This window comes from Leucoraja erinacea, chromosome 30 (assembly GCF_028641065.1).
Source record: "Leucoraja erinacea ecotype New England chromosome 30, Leri_hhj_1, whole genome shotgun sequence".
In the NCBI taxonomy this organism is placed as follows: domain Eukaryota; kingdom Metazoa; phylum Chordata; class Chondrichthyes; order Rajiformes; family Rajidae; genus Leucoraja; species Leucoraja erinaceus.
This window is the reverse complement of record NC_073406.1, coordinates 14208736-14230039: the sequence shown is the minus strand read 5'-3', so window position 1 is coordinate 14230039 and position 21304 is coordinate 14208736. Positions and strand designations below refer to the sequence as shown.

General features: G+C 40.3%; 1 protein-coding gene across 1 annotated transcript; it reads right to left on the bottom strand.

Moving 5' to 3' along the window:
• Nucleotide 1: 1 nt before the first annotated feature.
• ldlrad2 (low density lipoprotein receptor class A domain containing 2) lies at nucleotides 2-19888 on the bottom strand. Its single transcript, XM_055659013.1, has 4 exons — nucleotides 19807-19888; nucleotides 15930-16448; nucleotides 8763-8924; nucleotides 2-7551 (listed from the first exon to the last, which is right to left on the bottom strand). The coding sequence occupies exons 1-4, from the start codon at nucleotides 19886-19888 to the stop codon at nucleotides 7316-7318; spliced, it is 999 nt and encodes a 332-aa protein (XP_055514988.1). The 3' UTR covers nucleotides 2-7315.
• Between the last annotated feature and the right edge of the window lie 1416 nt (nucleotides 19889-21304).

The following is a 21304-nucleotide window of genomic DNA, read 5'->3' as shown; positions in this document are numbered from 1 at the left end:
GCCAGAAGAAAGCTCTATTTCTCCAGAATTTATCTAACTTCAAGTAACCACAGCGTTTCCTCTCTATCTATACCTCCCCCATCCAAGTAGCACCAGCTTCTCGTTTTCACCCAACAAACAGCTAACAATGGCCTGTTTCCTTTATCATCATTACTTTTTTGCATATCTTTCATTCATTGTCCTTTATCTCTCTACATCATCGTCTATATCTCTTGTTTCCCTTATGCCTAACCAGTCTGAAAAAGGGTCTCGACCCGAAACATCACCAATTCCTTCTCTCCAGAGATGCTGCCTGGCCCACTGAGTTACTCCAGCTTTTTGTGTATATCTTCGGTTTAAACCAGCATCTGCAGTTCCTTCCTACACAGAAGAAAGCTCGGCGGGTTTGTTTGTTTTGGGAACATTTTTTCGGATTTCCTCTCCAACTCACTCATGGTCATCAGAAGGTTGCCATTCCTTCACTCTTGTTGGGTCAATATCTCATAGGTCCACCTATGTATGTGTCCCATCTGCACTGTCACAGCCAAGTGGCAAATGGAAAGGCTCGGCTTCACTATTTCAGTACAACTGACTACAGGCTACAAATACCAATGTTTTCACTGCTGTCCCCATCCTCATCCCCACATTCAATTACCTTAGCTTGCCCAGTAAACATCTTGGGGATTGCACATGGCACAGAAGATGGATATACAAGGGGTCTGAGGTGCCTACCTATTAATTAGAATAACTCAACTAACAGTTAATGTTTAATCAATTATTTACTGAGAGTGAAGGAATTCCCATGCACCATCCAAAGGCGTGTTTAAACACATCAAAGCTCTCTTCACTGTTGTCCTTTTAAATTCCCCACGACTCTGTTTCCTGCACACATTTTGCACTGGTCTCTCTTTTCCATGCTCCTTTAAACTCGCTGGGATACTACTTCCTCTGTTCCTTTAAACTTTCAGGACTGCATTTCCCTGCTACGTTAAGTCTATTTTTTTTTTTTTTTTAATTGCTTCCAAGGTAATGAACCATTACCCACGTTAAACTCTTCTGGCAAGCCATTAAATGAGAACAATTCCTCAAGAGCCAGCCCAACATTTTTCACATCAGTCAACATTGAGTAACTATCTACAAGTACGATAAAGCCACCGATCCCTTTCTCACAGTTATCAATGTGTACTTCATGGAAAATATGTGTCCATGTCCAGATTCTTCACTTTCCATCTATCATCATTTTGTAATAGGTAAATCATAATTTGCTCTTTTCAACATGAAAATCCGAATGTATCTGAAATCTTATATGATAATACCTCTGCAGGTGCATTTTGTTTTGAGGATCATGTAGTCATGTTGAGATAATAGATTGTGCACATTTGTGCAATTTGTCCAACCTCTCTTTATAGTTAATTCTCTCTAATCCAGGGAGTATGCTGGTAAACTTCTTCTGCACACTCTCCAAAGTCTCCACATCCTTGCTATCATGGGGCAACCAGAACTGCACACAATACCACATATGTGCCCTAACCAAAGTCCTATAAGACTGCAGTATGACCACCTGACTCTTGCACTGAATGCCCTAACCGATGAAGGCAAGCATGTCATATGCCTTCTTTATCAATCTATCTAACTGTGTTGCCACTTTGAGGGAGCTATGGACTTGGATCCCAATATCTGTACATCAATGCTATTAAGGGTCATTCCATTTAGCTCGTAACATTTGACCTCCCAAAGAGCAACACCTCACACTCGGATTAAACTCCATCTGCCATTTCTCCGCCCATTTCTGTAGCTGATCTATATCCCACCATATACCATGACAACCTTCCTCTTTGCAACTCCACCAATTTTGGTGTTGTCTACAAACGTACTAACCAACACAACTACATTTATGCCCAATTTGATAAATATATATTACAAACAACAGAGGTCCCAGCACAGATCCCAGCAGAACTCAACCGGTCACAAACCTCCAGCCAGAATAGGACACACTTCCACCACAACCCTCTGTCTTCGATGAATAATCCAGATCTGAATCCAAATGGCCGTCACTATTGGTCCATGCATCTTAATCTTCTGATTTAACCTATCTCTTATTATGCACCTTGCAAAAATGAATGTGGACAACATCCACAGCCATACCACAAAACTGCTGACTTTCCCTAATAAGCCCATTCCCTTTTCCAAATGTGAGTGAATCCTTTCCCGAAGCATCCTCTCCAATAGTTTCCAACCATTGATGTGAGGCTCACTGACCTATAATTTCCTCTACTTCCCTTTTTAAAGAGAGGAACAATATTGCCTACTCTCCAGTTCTCCAGGACCTCGCCTGTGGCTAGTGAAAATATACACATTTGTCAAGACCTCTGCAAACTTAACTCTTACCTCTCTCAATAACCTTGGACAGATGCCATCAGGCCCTAGGAATTTATCTGCCATAATGCTCTTCAAGAGCCCCATGTTAAAAAAAAACATTCTTCTTGAACTGTCCTTGCATATTAGTATTCTCCACACTAATCTCTTCGTCCTTCTTGGTGAAAAGAGATGCAAAATACTCATTTAATACCTCATCTATATTCGCTGATGCCAAGCATAAATTCCCTCCTTTAGTCTTGGACTGCCCTACCTTCTCCCTGGATACCCTTGTCCTAAGTAAATATTAAACTGACTGTTCTATTTTCTAGAATTCAGAAGAAAGAGAGGCAATCACATTGAACTTTATAAAATTGTTACAGGGCATTGCAACTTGATGTAGGGATGTTTCCCTGGTTAAGGAGTCTGAAACCAGAGGCCATAGTCTCAGAAAAAGGGAAGAGATAAGGAGCAATTTCTTCCTCAAAAAGGTTTTGAATCTTTGGTATTCTTTACCCTGGATTGTAGAGGATTGATCAATGAGTTAATTCAAAATAGAGATTGATATATTACTGGGTATTAAGGGAATGAGAGTTATGGGCATTGTGTAGCAAAATGACCCTGAGGTAGATCAGCAAAAATTTTGATGAAAGCCAAAGCATGCTCAAAAAAACACGTTCTGATTTTTCTCCTAATTATTTATGCTCTTAAAAGCCACACTTACATTTTGTGACAGCACCCTCTCCTTTTGGGTATTGTTCTGATCCTTTTAACTGGCTGACATGTGTGGCCAATTCCCAGCATTATTGCAATTGATTGGCCATTTGAACCTTGCCAGCCTACTCTCAAAGATCCAGGCTTTCGAGCCAGACTGGGAGACGACAAGGAAGGGGAGAGGGAGGAGAAATGAAGAGAGTGAGGAAGGGAGATAAAGTGGGCAGCTTCCCTCCGTGTTGTGTTACCCTATCCCCTGGGCCTATGCAATCATAAAGAAAGTTCACCAACACCTCTACTTCTTCAGTCAATGGAGGAGATTTAGTATGTCCCCAAATACGTTATGGAACTTCTACAGGTGTGCAGCAGAGAGCATGTTGATTGCAACACTCCCAACGTCAGGAACTTGAATGCCAAGGAATGAATCAGGCCTGCAGAAGGTGGTAGACATCTCCTCCCTTGCCTCCCTCCCTCAGTGAGCTGGTTTGCATCTTATCAGGATCTGTGGAGTGACTGACCCATCATAATGCGTTCTTGAATTGGTAATTAGGTCATATTCTAGCTTAAGTGATACATCAGGAGCTTTTAAGCATACGGCTACACAAGAATGAGTGGACTCCAGGATCACATTGCACTGGGTAGGCACAGCAGATTTCCTTCCCAAGTAAAAATTTATGAAGTTGCTGATATTTTGCGACAATTTGGCAGCTTCAGGCTTTGATTTTGCTGAAATTAGATTGTTTTTGTCCAAGTTTGTCCAGTATTTTAACCCCCTTACTGAAGGGTTTAAAAAAAAAACCTTGCCTTCATAAATCTGCAGTGATGTCTACAGGTTTAATGAGGGTGACTAGAATCTGAATGCCCTCTGTGTCGATTGAAGTGAACACCAGGATTTTGGTGTCATGATCCATGTCATTATCCATGGGGCTTTGTTTTTGAGTGTGAGTCCGCATTCTTCCTCTTCTTTCCCTGATCGTCAGGGAGTGCTTGCCCGTTAGTCGCGCAGAATATACATTTGAATGCTGACTGACTTTCAAAGCACACAGTCAAGTAATTAGTTTCTTAACCACGGGAATGCCCGTTCCCTTGCGTGGAGAAGGCAAATGAACACATTTGTAAAGGCTTTTCCTAAATGAAAGTTGTCTCACCACTGAACAATTCAAATAATAGATTGAACTTTGAATGTGGATGAGGCAATGTATAAGTCTTATTGTCCAGACAAGCAAATGGTTTCTGTGCTCCACTAGCTGTCTTGTGTGCCCTTTTTTAAAAGGAAATTCCTTTCCATTTTCCTGAATCATATAGAACGTAGAACAGTACAGCACAGGAACGGGCTCTTCAGCCCACAATGTCTGTGCTAAACATGATGCCAAGACAATTCTTATCTGCCTGCACATTTTCCATCTCCCTCCAAACGCTATTTATCAATATGCCTTTCCAAAAGCTTCTTAAACGCCATTATCATATTTGTCGTCACCACCATACCTGCCAGTGTATTCCAGGCACCGACATCCTCTGTGAACCTCTGCACACCTCCTTTAAACTTTACCCCTCTCATCTTAAAGCTAAACTCTCCAGCCTTTGACATTTCATCCGTAAGAAAAAGGTTCTGTCTATCTTTTCCAAGGAACCTTATCTATGCCTCTCATCATTTTATCTACTTCTCTCACGTCTCCCTTCCTCCTCCAACACTCCTGAAATAAAACAATCTAAATTTGTTCAATCTCTCTTTGGAGCTAATATCCTCTAAACCAGGCAACATTCCCCAATCCACTTCTGTGCCCTCTCTCAAGCCTCCACATCCTTCCTCTAATGGGGCAACCAGACTGCAAACAATACTCCCAATGTGACTCAACCAAAGTCCAGCAAGGATGCAACATGACTTCCTGCCTTTTATATTCAATGCCTTGACCTATGAAGGCAAGCATACCATGCATTTTTTTTTTTACCTCTCTGCCTACTTTGAGGTAGCTATGGATTTAGATCCCAAGATACCTCTGTACATCAATGTCGTTAAGAATCTTGTCATTAACTGCAGACTCTCCCCTTACATTGGACTTTGTAAAATGCAACAACTCCCAGCTGCTCTGATTAAACTCCATCTGTAATTTCTCCACCATTTGTGGAGGCAGTCATATTTATATTTGATATATTTAAGGCAGAGATAGATAGATTCTTGGATGCCAAGCCAATTCTTATCTGCCTGCACATTTTCCATCTCCAAACGCTATTTATCAATATGCCTTTCCAAAAGCTTCTTAAACGCCATTATCATATTTGTCGTCACCACCATACCTGCCAGTGTATTCCAGGGATATATTTAAGGCAGAGATAGATAGATTCTTGATTAGTACGGATGTCAGGGGTTATGGGGAGAAGGCAGGCGAATGGGTTTAGGAGGGAGAGATAGATCAGCTATGATTGAATGGCGGAGTAGACTTGATGGGCCGAATAGCCTAATTCTACTCCAATCACATGACCTGATGACCTTATGATAACAAAGGTATTTTTCCTGCAGAATTTACAAAAAGGTCTGTTCCACGGTGATAAGTTTATTTTTGCTACTGCAAACCAAAAATACCAAGGGCTGTGCATCCTTTAAACGATTGTTGTCAGTTTGAATGGCCTCCTGCAGTGAAAGTAGCAGCTGTGTTCTGTAGAGAAAATGGTGTCTGATTTATGCAGGGAGGTTACATGGAAACAGGACAGCTTTATCTCCACTTGTCAATTTCCAGAATAACTAGGTGCTTCTTTTAATTCTGATCAAAATCTCATTGTAACCAATTTGTCCAGCGTAATATAAATAGTGTTCCCTAATTCATCATGCATGTTACATCTAATTTGTATTATGGAACACAGACGAGGAAGGCACTGCCTGCATGGGGCTGCCCGTGACTAAATGCCAATTTTAGGCTCATTAGCCTGGTACCCACCCATTGCTGTTATTTACCTCCTTACAGGTGACGTTTCAGGTACAGGGTAGGAATCGGCTGGTCATCAGAGAGGTTGGAAAATTGTCTTCTGCTCAAAAAAACACAAGAACTAAAAAAGTGATTAAAGTTCATTTTTAATAGCAATCCTTCACATTGCTGTTTCACTTCTCCGACTTCCCTGGATACACCCTGGTCAATACCACTGGTGGAAAATAAAAGTGCAAGACATCACAGGATCAGAGTTGCCACCTTTACAATGGACCTTCTCCAATACTCTGGACATTCCAAATCACACGTTGCAGTTCTACACCGAAGATTGATGATGGTGCTAAAATATAGGCTGCTTTCTTGATCATTCAGTTAAGTTTAGTAAGCTGCTGCTACTCCTACTACCAATGATAGGAGTATCTTGCAGTTGCTCCATCTCAGACTATCCAATCCATTAGAAAATGTTATACATTGTTACACATTGCATGGACCACTCTAAAATGATTAACTCTTCCATGAATTTACTTCCAAGTAAACAACAGCCATTAACAATGGTTCATGCTTATTACAATTACATGCTGTGTGTTTCAAATAATTTTCTAGGAACTGGTTTCAATTCAAAGTTCAATTGATGTTAACTTTCCTACAATTGGCCAGCGACCGCTCACAACTATAAAGGAAATCTGGTGTTTTCCATATGAGAAAATTCTGCAAATGCTCTGCAGTCAGGCAGCATTCGTGGAGAGAGAAACAGTCAACATTTCAAGTTGATGCCATTTCATGGTTAGTTGGATGATCAGCCATGATCATATTGAATAGCGGTGCAGGCTCGAAGGGCCGAATGGCCTACCTATTTTCTATGTTTCATAAAAAGAGTGGTTTTGAGTGGTGGAGGATTCTGATCAAAGGTCATCATACTAAAACGTTAATGTAGAGAAAAGCCCATCTCTTCATAGATGCTGCCTGACCTGCTGAACATTTCTACAGAATTTTCTGCTGCTCATTCAGATTTCCAGCATCTACAGGGGCTATTTTCTGTTAGAAGGAAAGGAATCTGTATTTGCAGATTTCCAAATACAATAAACATGCTTAGAAAAACTGGGACAAATTAATGCAATCTCGTACAGCTTAGACACTTAAAAGCAATCAGGATATCCACATGTTGTCCCCTGAAGAACAGGGAATCATCTCAGTTAATAAAACAATTACTATAAGCGATAAATTAGACCAACGAGTGTTCCAACCAGTATGGACCTACATGACTGTAGCAATGAGAGGGTTCAGTAGTATGAAATTATTAATGACACATAATCAGAGGGAGAGAGGAGTAACCTGGACCACTGACGTTAGACGGGTACGGGGACTGTGCTCTGTGGTGTGACTTTGGCCAGTCGACTCTTGTCCGTCCGACAGCAGGGTTGGCAGGCTGTGCAGAAGGAGTTACAACACGGTACAAATCTGCAGACACTGAGTCTCCAAACCAACCAGCCCGGTGACCAGCAGCACCAGAACAGCAGGACAGCCCCTGCAACCACTCCCAGGATGATGTAGAGAGTGAGCAGCGAAACATAGGACTTGTTGTCTGGGAAAGAAGAGAGACATGTTTAAGTCAAAGATCCAACATAGCTGGAAGAAATTCACTCTTAAGTCAACGTGGAAACAAAGTTCTCATGTACTTTATAGTATCAAGTGCCCCATTAATTTAAATGTGGAGCTGATCTCCAGCAATGGCCCTGCTGCTATTTGTGGGTCAGATGGACTGCAGCTCCTGAGCAAAGCACTGGACAGGTGGAAGGGCTTATATAGACCTGATCCATACTATTCAGGAGACACAAGGAACTTCAGATGCTGGTTTACAAATGAAGCCACAAAGTGCTGCAATAATTCAATGGGTCACGCAGCATCTCTGGAGAATATATATGTTTTGTGGCGGGATCCTTCTTCAGACTGATTATGGTGGGGGTGGAAGCTGGAAGAGAAGCGGAGGCTTGGCAAGTGGGTACAGGTGGGGGGGGGATCATTTTACCAGATGGTTGGACAAATGACAGAGATGAAGTAACAAAAAATGTGAGATCTATTCATGGAACTGGTCAATATTTCCCCAAAGCCTCTGAGCAATCTCCTCATGGTCCACTGTATCATGTTGTACCATGTTATGAAATACATCATTTCTGAAAGGTTTTAAGGTGCCTTTAAAGGGGTAAAATTTCTACCCAGCCAAGACAAGGCTAGTGTTTGGGGTTTGCGGCCCCTTGGTTAGGGACCGACTTCGGGAGCCTCAAGCCGCGGGAGCTTCGACGGCCCGATTGCGAAAACTTCGATCGCCCCGACTGAGGATGGTTCACCTCCCTGGACCGCGGGAGAAAAGGGAGGAAAAAAGATCAGACTTTATTGCCTTCCATCACAATGAGGAATGTGGAGGAGGCGCTGTGGTGGATGTTTATGTCAAATTTTACGTCTTTTTGTGTGTTGTTGCTTTTTTGGTATGACTGTATGGCAAACCAAATTCCTCGTATGTTGCAAAACATACTTGGCTAATAAATTACGATTATGATCTTAAACGAGGTGGTGTAGTGATGATAGTTGGCAATTCCAGGAACATAAGACAACGATCCACATTGGGTCACCAGTGGTATCATCCAAGTGAACCTGCATTCTCCAGCCCAATGGTCAATGCTAAGCACATAGTGGGTCCCTAACTACCAGTATTGGAGTCTCTGCCATTTAGAGCCATTCTATGGCAACATATTTCTTCAAAGGGAAAATTATCAGGTTGGAATTTAAATATAGCACCTGCAGCAGAGTCTGGATAAAGAATGTTGTTTGAAAGAGGGTGATGATGCCGTCTTGGTGTCTGGCAAAGAGAGCTAAGATTGATGGAAGGTGATGGTGAATTGATTTGCTCCATTGTGCTTGTACTGGTTTCATTGGGAGTTGGCATGGTGGTGAAGTTACCTACAAAAGAAGAAAATAATAATGGGTGAAAACATCAAAATAAACTTGTGCTATCAAAAGTCTTTCAAAAGCATAAAACCTAGGTACAGTTAGTTACAAATGTGTTGAATATCCACAATAAGACACCACACAAAATTATTGTGTTTGTTAATTTAGACTACAGGAATGCGCAGGGTTAGTTTTTTACAGGCAATAGTAGGTACCTGGAACATGTTGCCAGGGGTGGTGATGGAAACAGATACAATAGTGATAGGCATATTCTAGATAGGGGGGGGATATGGATCACATGCAAAAACAGGAGATTAGTTTAACTTGGCACCATGCCATTGACATTGTGGGCCAGAGGATCTGTTCCTATGCTGGACTGTTCTCTGTTTTTTTTAAAAGAAGGGCTGCAAGAAAAACTGGGAACTGCTGACCTGTAAGCCGAACACCTGTGGTAGGTAAGTTACTGGCGGGGATTCTGAAGGATAAGATATGCATGCATTTGGACACACAGGGGTTGATTATGGATAGTGATTCGGCATTGTGTATGGGAGGTCGTGCCTCACAAATTTGATGGAGTTATTTGAAGAAGTAACCAAGAAGGCTGATGATGTAGTCATAAACTATAACGGCTTCAGCAAGGCCTTTAATATGGTTCTGCATGGTAGGATGCTCTGTAAGGTTAGACTGCAAGTGAACCTCAGAGAGCTAGCTAATTGGATACATAATTAGCATGATGGTAGGAAGCAGAGGTGGTGGTGGAAGGTAATTTTTTAGACTGGAGCCCCGTGACTTGTGCAATGTCTCAATAATTGGTTCTGGGCCCATTAGTGTTTGTCATCTAAAATCCACGATTTGAATACAAATGTACAAGGCATGGTTAGTAAGTTTGCAATTGACACTAAAATAGCTGATATCATCGACATATGAAGAAGGTTATTAAAAATTAGAGTGGGTTCTTAATCAGCTGACTGAGGGAGCTGTGGAATGGAAAAGTGCAAATCAAAGTACAAGGTTTTGCTTTTGTGGAAATCAAACCAAGATAGGACTTTCACTGTGAACGGTGGGGTTGTAGAACAGGGGGGCCTAGGAGTGAAAGTGCATAACAGCCTGAAAGTGGTGTCAGAAGGTAGACAGGGTGTTGAAGAAGACTTTTGACATGTTGGCCTTCAATCGGGAAATTAAATATAGAAATTGGGATGTTTTGTTGCATTTCTACAAGCTGTTGTAGTATTGTTTTCAGTTTCAGTCAGTGCTATAGGAAAGATACCATAAAGCTGGAAAAAGTGCACAAAAGATCAATGTTGCCTGAACTCAAGGGATGAGTTCTAGCTAGAAGTTGGGCAAGCGAGATTATTTTCCCTTGGCGCGCAGGAGTCTAAAGGGCGATCTTGTGGAGGTGTATAAAATCATGAAGGGTATGCATCAGGAAGATGTATTGTCTTTTTCCTAGGGTTGGGGAATCAAATAGTATCCAGAGGTTTAAGGTAAGAGGGGAACATTTAATTGGAAACTGACGAGCAACCTTTTCACACAGTGGATGGTAGGTATATGCCGCCAGAGAAAGTAGTTGAGGCAAAGTAAAAACATTTAATAGACATTTGGATAAGTAAATGGGTAAGAATGGTGTGGAGGTCACATGTGAACATTTTTTATCATTTTGTTTTTTATTTCAGTGGATCTTGGTGTAGTCTAGCCAGATCTGGCAGTAGCGAGGGAGTTGGATATTGTTTCTGTGGCAGAAGTCCATATCAAGTAAATCACTCCCTTTTGGCTGGTGCCAGACTTCCTGAGTGTTGTTGGTGTAGCAATTAAATAGTAATTATCCAGTCATCTAATGAGTACTCTTGATCTGAGCCTTACTATAATAGATAGATCTGATGTGATAATATTACAAAGGCAAATATGATCATGGGAGATTAATAGGTACACATGGTCAATGAATGAATTCAGATAATGGAGTTTTTTTTATGGTAAATTTTCTTTTTACTTTTTGCTGGAAAGTTAGAATCAAATGTTTTTTTTTAAATCTCGTAAAACTAATGGTTAATTTTTGTTCATGGATCTTTCTTGACATTGTGAACAGACGCCATTGAAGGGAGAAATAACTTGTACTCTTATAATTTCTTTCCTGGCCTCTAATTGTTTACAGCCAGTGAAATACCATTGAAATCCTCGTGTAAATATAAGATCAGTTTATTTCCACGGAGCAATGAGATAATGGCCTCCTGTCTGTGGAACTGAAATTCTGCCACCTACCGCCACCATCACAATAGACAATAGACGCAGGAGTAGGCCATTCGGCCCTTCGAGCAAGCACCGCCATTCAATATGATCATGACTGATCATCCACAATCAGTACCCCGTTCCTGCCTTCTCGCCATATCCCTTGACTACGCTTTCCTTAAGAGCTCTATCTAACTCTCTCTTGAAAGCGTCCAGAGAATTGGCCTCTGCTGCCTTCTGAGGCAGAGAATTCCACAGATTCACAACTCACTTTTTAAATGAGGTTGGTTGAGGGATAAATGTTCGCCAGAACGTTGAAGTGAGCTTACCAACATTGAAACTGTGCCATAGGACCTTCATATGATAGAAAGGAGCTTACATTTACATCTCATCAAAAGGAAATGCCCCTGCAGAAGTCCTTCTGAACTTCACTGAAACAGCCCAAGTAAAGTTCTCAAAACTCTGAAGTGGGACTTCAACTCACAACATTCTGCCCCACAGACAACTGTGCTACCATTGGATTTTTCAAACTAGGCACTACTAAAAAATGGCAACTTGTGGTTCAGTTAATACGACTTGACTCGGAGGTTGCAGACAGGTATGCGAGATCCAATATTCATAATTATAGCATGATTATACCATTGCTGTGAAATTTCCCTTCTAGGCTCAAATGTTAAGCCATGGACCGAGTTTTAGTCAAGCCAAATATGCAGGTCTTATGTTTACATTTTTCTGAGGGAAACCTGACATCACTACCATTGCCACAGTAATCAATACTCTCTGAATCACAGACCAGACTCATTGGAATACATTTTCCATTTTGGCATTGAAGGTATGCCTCTTCACTGCACTTTGAAGATTTCAAACCTGTGATTAAGTACTTGAAAGTTTCAGATTCTGCTTCCGAGTGAAGTAAAGAGAGCATATAATTTTCAGAAAATGTATGCCTTGGAGGGACCACAACAAAGGTTTATTACAAAGACACAAAATGCTGGAGTAACTCAGCGGGACAGGTAGTATCTCTGGAGAGGAGGAATGGGCGACGTTTCCGGTCGAGACCTTTCTTCAGACTGATTTATTACACTGATTTCTGGGAAGATCTGCCTAAGATATTGCATAAGATAAATTGACCAATAACCAGTTGCGAGGTGGTAACTGTAGTTAGGACCAAGACTTAAAAAGCTCATTCCACAACACTATATATTTTCCTGAGCTCCCATCCATGCCATTAATACTTGCCTACAGGATTTACAATCTACCGTTTACAAAGACGGTTTCAACCTTATATGCCAGCTGTAAATCGGCCATGAAATGCATTTAGAACCAAACTTAAGAACCCGGTTTAATAAAACCAAAATTGTTTCAATGTTTAAAGGTTTAGTACAATGGGATTAAATGATGATATTTCCATATATCCTTACATCGTAGCAAGAGGACATTTGGCTGACTCCATACAACCCCAATTACAGTGATGCAACTTTGCACAGTACACCAACTGGAAATCTCATTGAGGTTCCCCGCCCATTGGATCTTGACAGCAATCAGAAAATGATGATAATCTTTCCATTCATTGGTACAGGTTTTTGCATAGACGCACAAGAGATAAAGGAGGTCAATTTAACTTCAGATCGATTGTAGACTGTAAGACCCATGTCCATCCAACCACGTTTTACTCTCCTTCAAGTGCAATCAGAAGTAAAATCTAAACCGGTTTCCAAATGTGCAATGAGATGCAAGACTTCACTGAATAAACAATAATGGTTGAGAGTTCAGTGAGATCATATGATAATCAGTGATGCAACAACCCAGCTAGTCTGAGATACACCCTGACATCCCAAGGCCTTTCCTCATCTACGGGCAGAGCTTAGATGCTTGATGGAATATTCTTCCCTGGTCGACAGCTCTCAAAGAGCTCTCACCATATTCGAGGACAAGCAGCCTGTTCATTTGGCACCTCATCAACCATCAACATACAAACCATTTATCCCCTCTATCACACTGGCTGCCGTGTGTACTACTGTATCTGCAAAAGGCACTGCATTTCAAGTGGTGCCTCATCCTGACTTGGAAATATTTCAGTCTTTCCTCATCACTGAATCTAAATCCTGGAACTTCCTAGTCAATAGCACTGCAGAGGCACTGTCCTCGGAAGGCAACAGCAGCTCACTATCAGTTTCTCAAGAGCAATCAGGTAATAATTGCAGACCTTGCCAGTGATGCCCATGTCCCAAAATGAATCAAATGGAAGTAAAAGAAAAAAACATTCACTTCAGCACAGGCTTTAGCTAAACCATGTGCAAAGTTTGATATAGTTCCACATGAAATTACATATTTATTTATTGGAGTATGATTCCAATAACTTTATTGAAGTGGCTTAAGTTGCTACAGAAACTTAACAATGTTTGAGAGAGCTTTAGACGTTTAGACTTTAGAGACACTGTGCGGACTGTAGAGACCACTGAGTGCCGACCAATGATCACCCCGTAAACTAACACTACCCTACCCTACACACTAGGGACAATCTATAATTTTACCGAAGCCAATTAATCTGCAAACCTGTACATCTCTGGAGTGTGGGAGGAAATTGGAGCACCCGGAGAAAACCCACGCAATTGCAGGGATAATGTACAAACTCCATACAGACAGCACCCGTAGTCAGGATCTAACCCAGGTCTCTGTTGCTGGAAGGCAGCAGCTCTAGTGCTACGCTATTGTGACGTCCCTTAAAATAATGGATGTAATAATGAATTCCACTTCAAATAATGGCTGTTTGATTAGAAAATTTAGAGAATGTTAGTTACTTGTAATGATACACATATTTCATCCATGGAATATTCAGGGTTTACCAGGACATGGTTTTCAATGTATGACATCAGGATCTTTACACCCTTAATTAAATGGTATTGGAAATGCTTTCAAAACTGTTCAGAGATGTTTCACAAAATGCAAAGAGCCTGATAAATCTGAACAATTAGCATTTCTAGATTACCAAGTGAAGGGGAAGAACTAGACTGCAGGACACTATTTTGTCGTGCAGGTTCAGAAGTATAACCTTGACCTTCTACATCGGTTGACAGTCATGCACTGATAGGCATGAATAAGCACGAGGAATGTTAGTGTGACAAGAATGCCAAAACACTTAAAGGAAACACGCCCTGGTGATAGCAAAGCAATTAAATTTCCTGGCCGGAGAACTTGGAGATGAGGAACTTGGAAACATCTGATGGCTCTGAGTAGCAATAACGTACAAGATTGAAACTGATCATCTGAAAGCAATCATAATCTGTTGGCTTGCTGAAGTCCCAAAGGCACAGATTCCAGTGATTTTTTTGAACTGTCTGCAATCTCCAAGTCAAGTCATAACAACTGGACCAACAGTTGCCCATAAATCTAACTCCAGTCATTGATCAGAGAACCATAAGGCTCTGTCAGTTTTGAGTACGGTGGGAGGTCTACATTTATTCTGGTGCTTGTTGTGGTTGAGCTTCTGTTAAACAGTATAACTTCTTTTGAGGAAAGATGGAACGAGATGTGACATTTGAAAAGTGACATAAATTATTGAGGTAAAATATTAAGGTATGTTTGTACATTGTTCCGAGAGTAAATAACGTGCATGACGGCAAAAAGTCTGGAAATGCTTATATCCTAAGTATTATGTTCACTTTACCAAACTTTACAGTCAGAATAAATCTTAAATGATTCTCCCTTGACCCATAATAAATTCAGCATGTTGTCACATAGTGAAAATTTCCAACCACTTCAATTAATATTGTAAATTTACAAATGTTATCAATGTTTAAAGTTTATACCAGGTATTTACCGTACTTCTAATAAAAATAAAATTAAAAAAAATAAATAAATAAAAAAAAACTAATAGTAGTAAACTTGAAAAGTGGTTAAATATTTTAAAAGTACTGTTTGCACAAATTGTGTAACCGGCTGTATTCATTATTGTGAACATCACTGACACTATGTAGGCTGGGTTCTTTGTGTCAGTTCTGCACAAATGAACTTCAGTATAATGTCTTCACATTGGACAAGACATGCACGATTATTCCATATAATGTGTAGTTGGCTTACAACAGAAAATGAAAGTAATTTTAGAAGTAGAGCAACCTTGTGAACTCCGCAAGATTAAGGAGGTGCAAATGATATAATGCAACAAATCTTACATTACACATCTCGTGTATTTTTGTTCTTCAGTAAGCTCCAATGTAATGTGCATTTGCAAAGACTATAGAGGAAGCCACCTACACTGCATTCCCAGGCCCACCATTCTGAAAAAACATGTGGGGTATAGAGTTGGATGTTTCCATGCTACAAACGTCTTGAACATGTGCCGTCTGCAAGATGGGCAGGGATATGGTCTTGGTGAATTTACATGTACAACTCCAATAAAATGTACATGTACAACTCCAATAAAACTGATTTATTTTGTTTTAAAAAATGTAGTCCCCTTCATGATATCAGCTTTTATGATTGATGCAGGAAATGCCAGATTTTTCCAGTTTTTAACTTTAGGTAAAACAAGTGTATGATCACCCAAGACTTGAATCCTGCCCTGTATATATGGAGGCAATTCCAACATATGGTTTGGACAATGAATCTCCCTAGAGGTTGATAACTATGGGACATTTACAATGCAAATCTAATAATGTTCATTCAGGCATTTCATATTTACTCTTGGTAATTTATTTCAAGCAGTACATCAGTGAGAAACACTGGTATTTAATAATAATAAAAGAACAAAAATAAAAAGCGATCAGGTGACAGTATTAACAAGAAACTTCTCACCTGGTCTATAAGACATGAAATGTCCAACAAACTCCACTCTGGGTTGTTGACCCCTGGTGACCAGTCTCAGAGAAAGGTAGTTGCCAGTTGATGAAATTGGCTTAGGGATGCTCTTCCCACATAAAAGAGAGGTAATTGGTGGATAAGTCCTATCCTTACCATCATAAAATTGCACGTATGATCCATCATTACAAGTATTAGTAATCTCTTCGCCTCCGAGTGGCATGGCAGCTCTTTGCCCAGGCCTACTAGTGTTCAGTTCGGCCAGAGGTCCTGTTGCATTGTGTTGCAGTTGTGGAGATGCAGTTGTGGGGTGAAGGATAGAAGACTCTCTCAGCAGGCTGTACACTAAAAAGTATCTAAACTGGAACTGAACTTTGTCCATCGGCAAAGCAGCCTGCATTGTAAACCCACAGTCCGTTCCAACTGTGACATAATAGTACTTCTGGGCTTCTTGGTGTGAGTTGATAACGATTCCATCCGCCCTGATGGTCTGTCCACAGAAATCCACCAGATTAACTTGGAGCAACAGAAAAAGCAATTTAATTATTTATTATTGGTGTTACCACTAATCACCATTTGAGAACATCTAATCAGGCAAATCTTTTCTGTGCACACTCCACTTGTTTCCTTCATCTATGATGAAAACTAAAATTAATGATAGTGTGAGTTAGAAACATTAAGATGGACAAGTCATAAAAATAAAAAATACAGCCAATCTAATCATTTATGGTATTCAAGGGGGGATGTTATTTTTTCTTTAAAAAAATGCTGTATTTGAACTGCAAGGTCATCCAAGCATTAAGGATGGAAGTTACTCTTCTCTCGTCCACATATTAATTATCATGGAACCGAAATACAGTCCATTGTGAAGCATATAATTTAATAAGTATTTGATAACATTGCACTATGATATTTAGTCTTTGTGAATGTTACATTATTGACTTCCCTGATGATGATATGAATTATTGACATAAGAGCAAATGAAAAGTGAAAATAAAAGACATTTTCTGATTGTAAGAAGTGGATGTAAATATCCTGTGGAATCCCCATAAAATACCTCAATTGATAAGAATAATGTTTATTGAAATTTCAATAAACGGGAGATTTTCTTTGACAATAGAAACCAAAGATCATACAAGGCTCTGGTATCTTTGATAGAAACGACCCGATGAAACTGGTACTCTCTGGGGCATACAGTAGTAAAACAATGAAGTGGTACCTTTATTAGGTTTTGTGAGGATCCCAATGAAAGACTTGCCAGAGCTTAAATCCAGCATTGTCCTTTTCCTTACACCACAGAGCCTATCAATGACATGGAGAACATAGATTTATTGTGTTTCTCAGCATTTACTAGTGATGTTTCCAGGGGCTCAGGGCAGTCTGGTTAGGACATTCAGAAGAATGTTTCAAACTGATCTGATTTGTTCACCCATAAGATCCATTGTTAGTTGTTTCTCCGAGTCTATTTGCATCAGACTTTGATCGATGCATTGGAAACCATTATCTTAACGACAATCCCCTTGATACCGGATGCCCTTGCAGCACAAATTATGCCATATCCTGCATTAAAGCTTGATTCTTGGGAGACAAGCAAGCATCAATTACAGAAAGTGTACCACTTTAAAAAATCTTGAAAGCTGGCAAACAGTGGCGTACAAATGCTTTCTCCAAAACCTCAACTTCAACAGTAATGCTTGAGTTTTGGGTAAACTAATAATACTGATTCATCCATTTGAAACATATGGCTACCCATAGTCATACATGACGAGCTGATCCAGAGTCGAGAGAACATTGGAAAATGATCACCAATGCATCCACAATTTCTAGGGGGCTCTGGGATGCACTCCATCAGGCCCTGGGGATTTATCTGCCTTCAGTCCCAACAGTTTACCTAACACCATTTTCTGACTAATGAGGATTACCTTCAGTTTCTCTCTACCACTAAATCATCGGTCCCCTAGTATTTTCCAGGAGATTGTTTGTGTCTTCCTCAGTGAAGACAGAGCCAATGTATTTGTTTAACCGTTCTGCCACTTCCTTGTTTCCCATTATAAATTCACCTGCCTCTAACTATAAGGGACCTACATTTGTCTTCACAAAATCTTTTCCTTTTTACATACATAAAGAAACTTTTACAGTCAGTTTTTATATTCCCTGCAAGCTTTCTATCATGCTCATTTTTCACCCTCTTAATTAACCCCTTTGTCCTCCTCTGTTGAGTTCTGAATTTCTCCCAGTCCTCTGATTTGCTGCTTCTTCTGGCCAATTTATATACCTCTTCCTTGGATTTAACACTATCCTTGACTTCCCTTGTCAGCCACGGTTGAGCCGCCTTCCCAGTTTTATTTTTTTGCCAGACAGGGATGAACAATTTCTTGCCATTACATTTCCACTGTCAACCCTTTAAGTATCATTTGCCAGTCTATCTTTGCCAATTACTGTCTCATACCTCCTTTATTTAAGTTCAGGACCCTAGTCACTGAATTAGCTGGGTCACTCTCCATCCTATCCATGTTCTCCAGCAATTCTGCCTGACTGGCTGAGATTTAGACTTTAGATCTGCAGCTGCTTGCTTCTACATGGGAAATTACATTGTGTTTTCGAATGATAATGCAAGTGCATGAGTTGTTGAAAAATTAATGGAGGCCAAGGATAGATCCTTGGGGAACACCAGAGTTAATATGTAGCCTCAACTGAGAAGCTATTGCAGCTGATTTGGGGGCTAAAACACAATAGGCAAGAATGGCAACTACTGTGAAGAGTGTTGGAGGAAATTGTTGCGATCAACCATGTCAAACAAAGGTGAAGAAGCAGAGAATGTATTTGTGTGTGTGCAATGGAGGGGGTATTATTTGCCGCAAGCATGGATACTGGATTTTATTTATCTTTGTTAAGATCGATTTTGCCACTGTGAGGGGAGTTGAAAGCTGTACAGGAGGAATTGAACATGATGTTTTAGACATTACTTTGGCTAACATTGGAGAGAGAGGAAAGAAAGATAGGAGTTTGGGTGATGGAATAGCTGAGGGTTAGAGGTGGGTTTTTTTTTAGGAGCAGCGGAACAGCAGATTTAACGATGACTAGACCAGTTGGACCCGCTGGGTCCCGTCCCCTAAGGTGAGAACGGGCAGAGAAAGTGAACGGTCAACAATGGAACAGGGTCCTGTGAGAAAGAGGCGGTCTCGTGGTCTGAAGAAGGGTCTCGACGGGAAACGTCGCCTTTTCCTTCGCTCCATAGATGCTGTCCCACCCGCTGAGTTTCTCCAGCTTCTTTTATCAACCTTCGATTTTTCCAGTATCTGCAGTTATTTCTTAAACAAAACTGTCTCGTGGTTCGATCACTATCGCCCGGGGTTCCACAAAAATAGAAGAAATGGAAAGTGATCGCTTTCCAAGAAACATTTGCAACTACGAGCGAGCTGGCAGAGAAACGTCTGAAACCTGAGCAAAACCCAGGCAGAAGTTTGCAGCGTTTTCCAAATTAGTAAACTAATAACCTGTAGTACTTTTGGCCAATATAAATACACAGTATGTATGCTCGTCAATCGAATTAAGAGATTTAAAACAAAAACCTCAACCGCAGTCATTTATGAAGAGAATAATACATTTTCGATCATGCTCAAAAGGAAATGCGGTAGAAAAAATAAATTCAAACAAAATAAGTGGACAAAATTATAGGATTTACGAAAGGATGCAATCGAGATTAGAATACAATGTTTAGGGATATTTCGATAAAGTTCGAATGGTTTGGCCGAAGTAAATACTGAAAGTCAAGAAAACTGATTTTAACGAAATTACTTTAACGGATGTGGTCTGAAATTACTGTGCGAATTACGAAGTCAAACTACTTCAGGAGGACTAGCCGGATAATTACCTGTTTGGATGGGATTAACACTCAATACATTCAGCATAAGGAATAGAACCGGCTGCAGGAATGTTCCCAGCTTTCTTTCCATATTCCCGCACGAAAGGACTGTCAGTTTTCCTGAACTCCGGTAAATGAAGATGAAGGAAGTTCTGCTGGCAAGCTGTTTACCTCCAGTTTCGTACTGTGATTGCTCAGTTGTCCCAACCCTCCAATAAACCCCCCATCTCTTGGAGAACGTTGAGAAAGAGTTGGTGGGTCGATTATTCCAAGCGGATCTAGGTTGTTTTTGGAGGGAAGATGCGGTGGGAGATCGCAAAGGACAAGGATACGGTGCACAAAGAGCGGACTGTCTTTCTTTGTCCATTTTATTCACTAATGTGTGTTTTTGGGGAAACCATGGAAACAATGCGAGTTTAATTGAGCAAAGAGACAACCACAGTGCAGCCCAAACAATGACAAATCTTTCTCTCAATGTTAACTGCTTGACAATGCAGTGTGCTATAAATTGCAGAACTAACAATGTCACTTCTGGTGGGTCCAGTACATTAGACAGTTTGAGACTTAGTGCTGGCGGTGTCTATATCTCTTTATACTTTAAAAAAAACTGATATAAGTATTAATTTGTCGCTGGTCACAGAACATGTTAACCTGAACATTTCAATTACGTCTATTCACTGAAATCTGGAGAAACACAGCATCAAAATGTCACACTATCCAAATGACAATATTTGCTTTGTTAATTACAGAACTATATTGGTAACTTAATTTCAAGAGGCTTTTGTGAAGGAAATTTTTATGAAAGAATTTATGACAAATATCACCATAATGGTTTAACTAATTTGGGGTGGAATGCACCTTTTGTAAATTGAGGGTACTGAAATGGGTTCAGGAATTTGGCCAAATCTTCATCTTTCTCAACAAATACTGAAATAAGTGTAACTTTCCGAATTGTTAGAAATTCAAGTCAGAAGTGTTTAAAGTCATATGTACTGAAAACGGAACAATGAAATTCTTACTTGCAGCAGCAAAACAGGCCTGTAACCACAGTACTCGTACAATACAATAATTTATAATACAATAAACTAACAAAAGTTCAACAAAATAAAATTTGACATAATGAAGAAGCAACACCATGTTCTAGAACCAAACAAACATGTTAAACTCAAAATTGCAAATATAAGAGCATCTTTATATTTAAGGGGTTGAACACATTTTTTTAACCAATTAATGTTGTACATTAAAGACACAAGACTGCAGATTGCTGGATTCTGCAGCAAAAACTGAGCCACTGGAGGAAGTCAATGTATGCGCCAGCATTGGTGGAGGCAAAGGAATAGTTCTGCAGTTAGGGTTGAGACCCCACATCAGAACTGAGAGTGTAAAGGGGAGTTTGCCAGTAAACAGAGGTAAGGCAGAGGGAGGATCAGGCTAGAGCTGGCATGTGATAGGTGGTTCCAGGTTGAAGGGTAGATAAACACATGGTAGAGCCAAGATTGGGGAGCGA

Coding starts and splice junctions, on each gene's coding strand:
- ldlrad2 (XM_055659013.1), bottom strand. CDS start 19,888: ATGGAAAGAAAGCTGGGAACATTCCTGCAGCCGGTTCTATTCCTTATG. Junction 16,449..19,806: donor TGTTAATCCCATCCAAACAG/GTAATTATCCGG, acceptor TGTTGCTCCAAG/TTAATCTGGTGGATTTCTGT. Junction 7,552..8,762: donor TTATCCAGACTCTGCTGCAG/GTGCTATATTTA, acceptor CTTCTTTCCCAG/ACAACAAGTCCTATGTTTCG.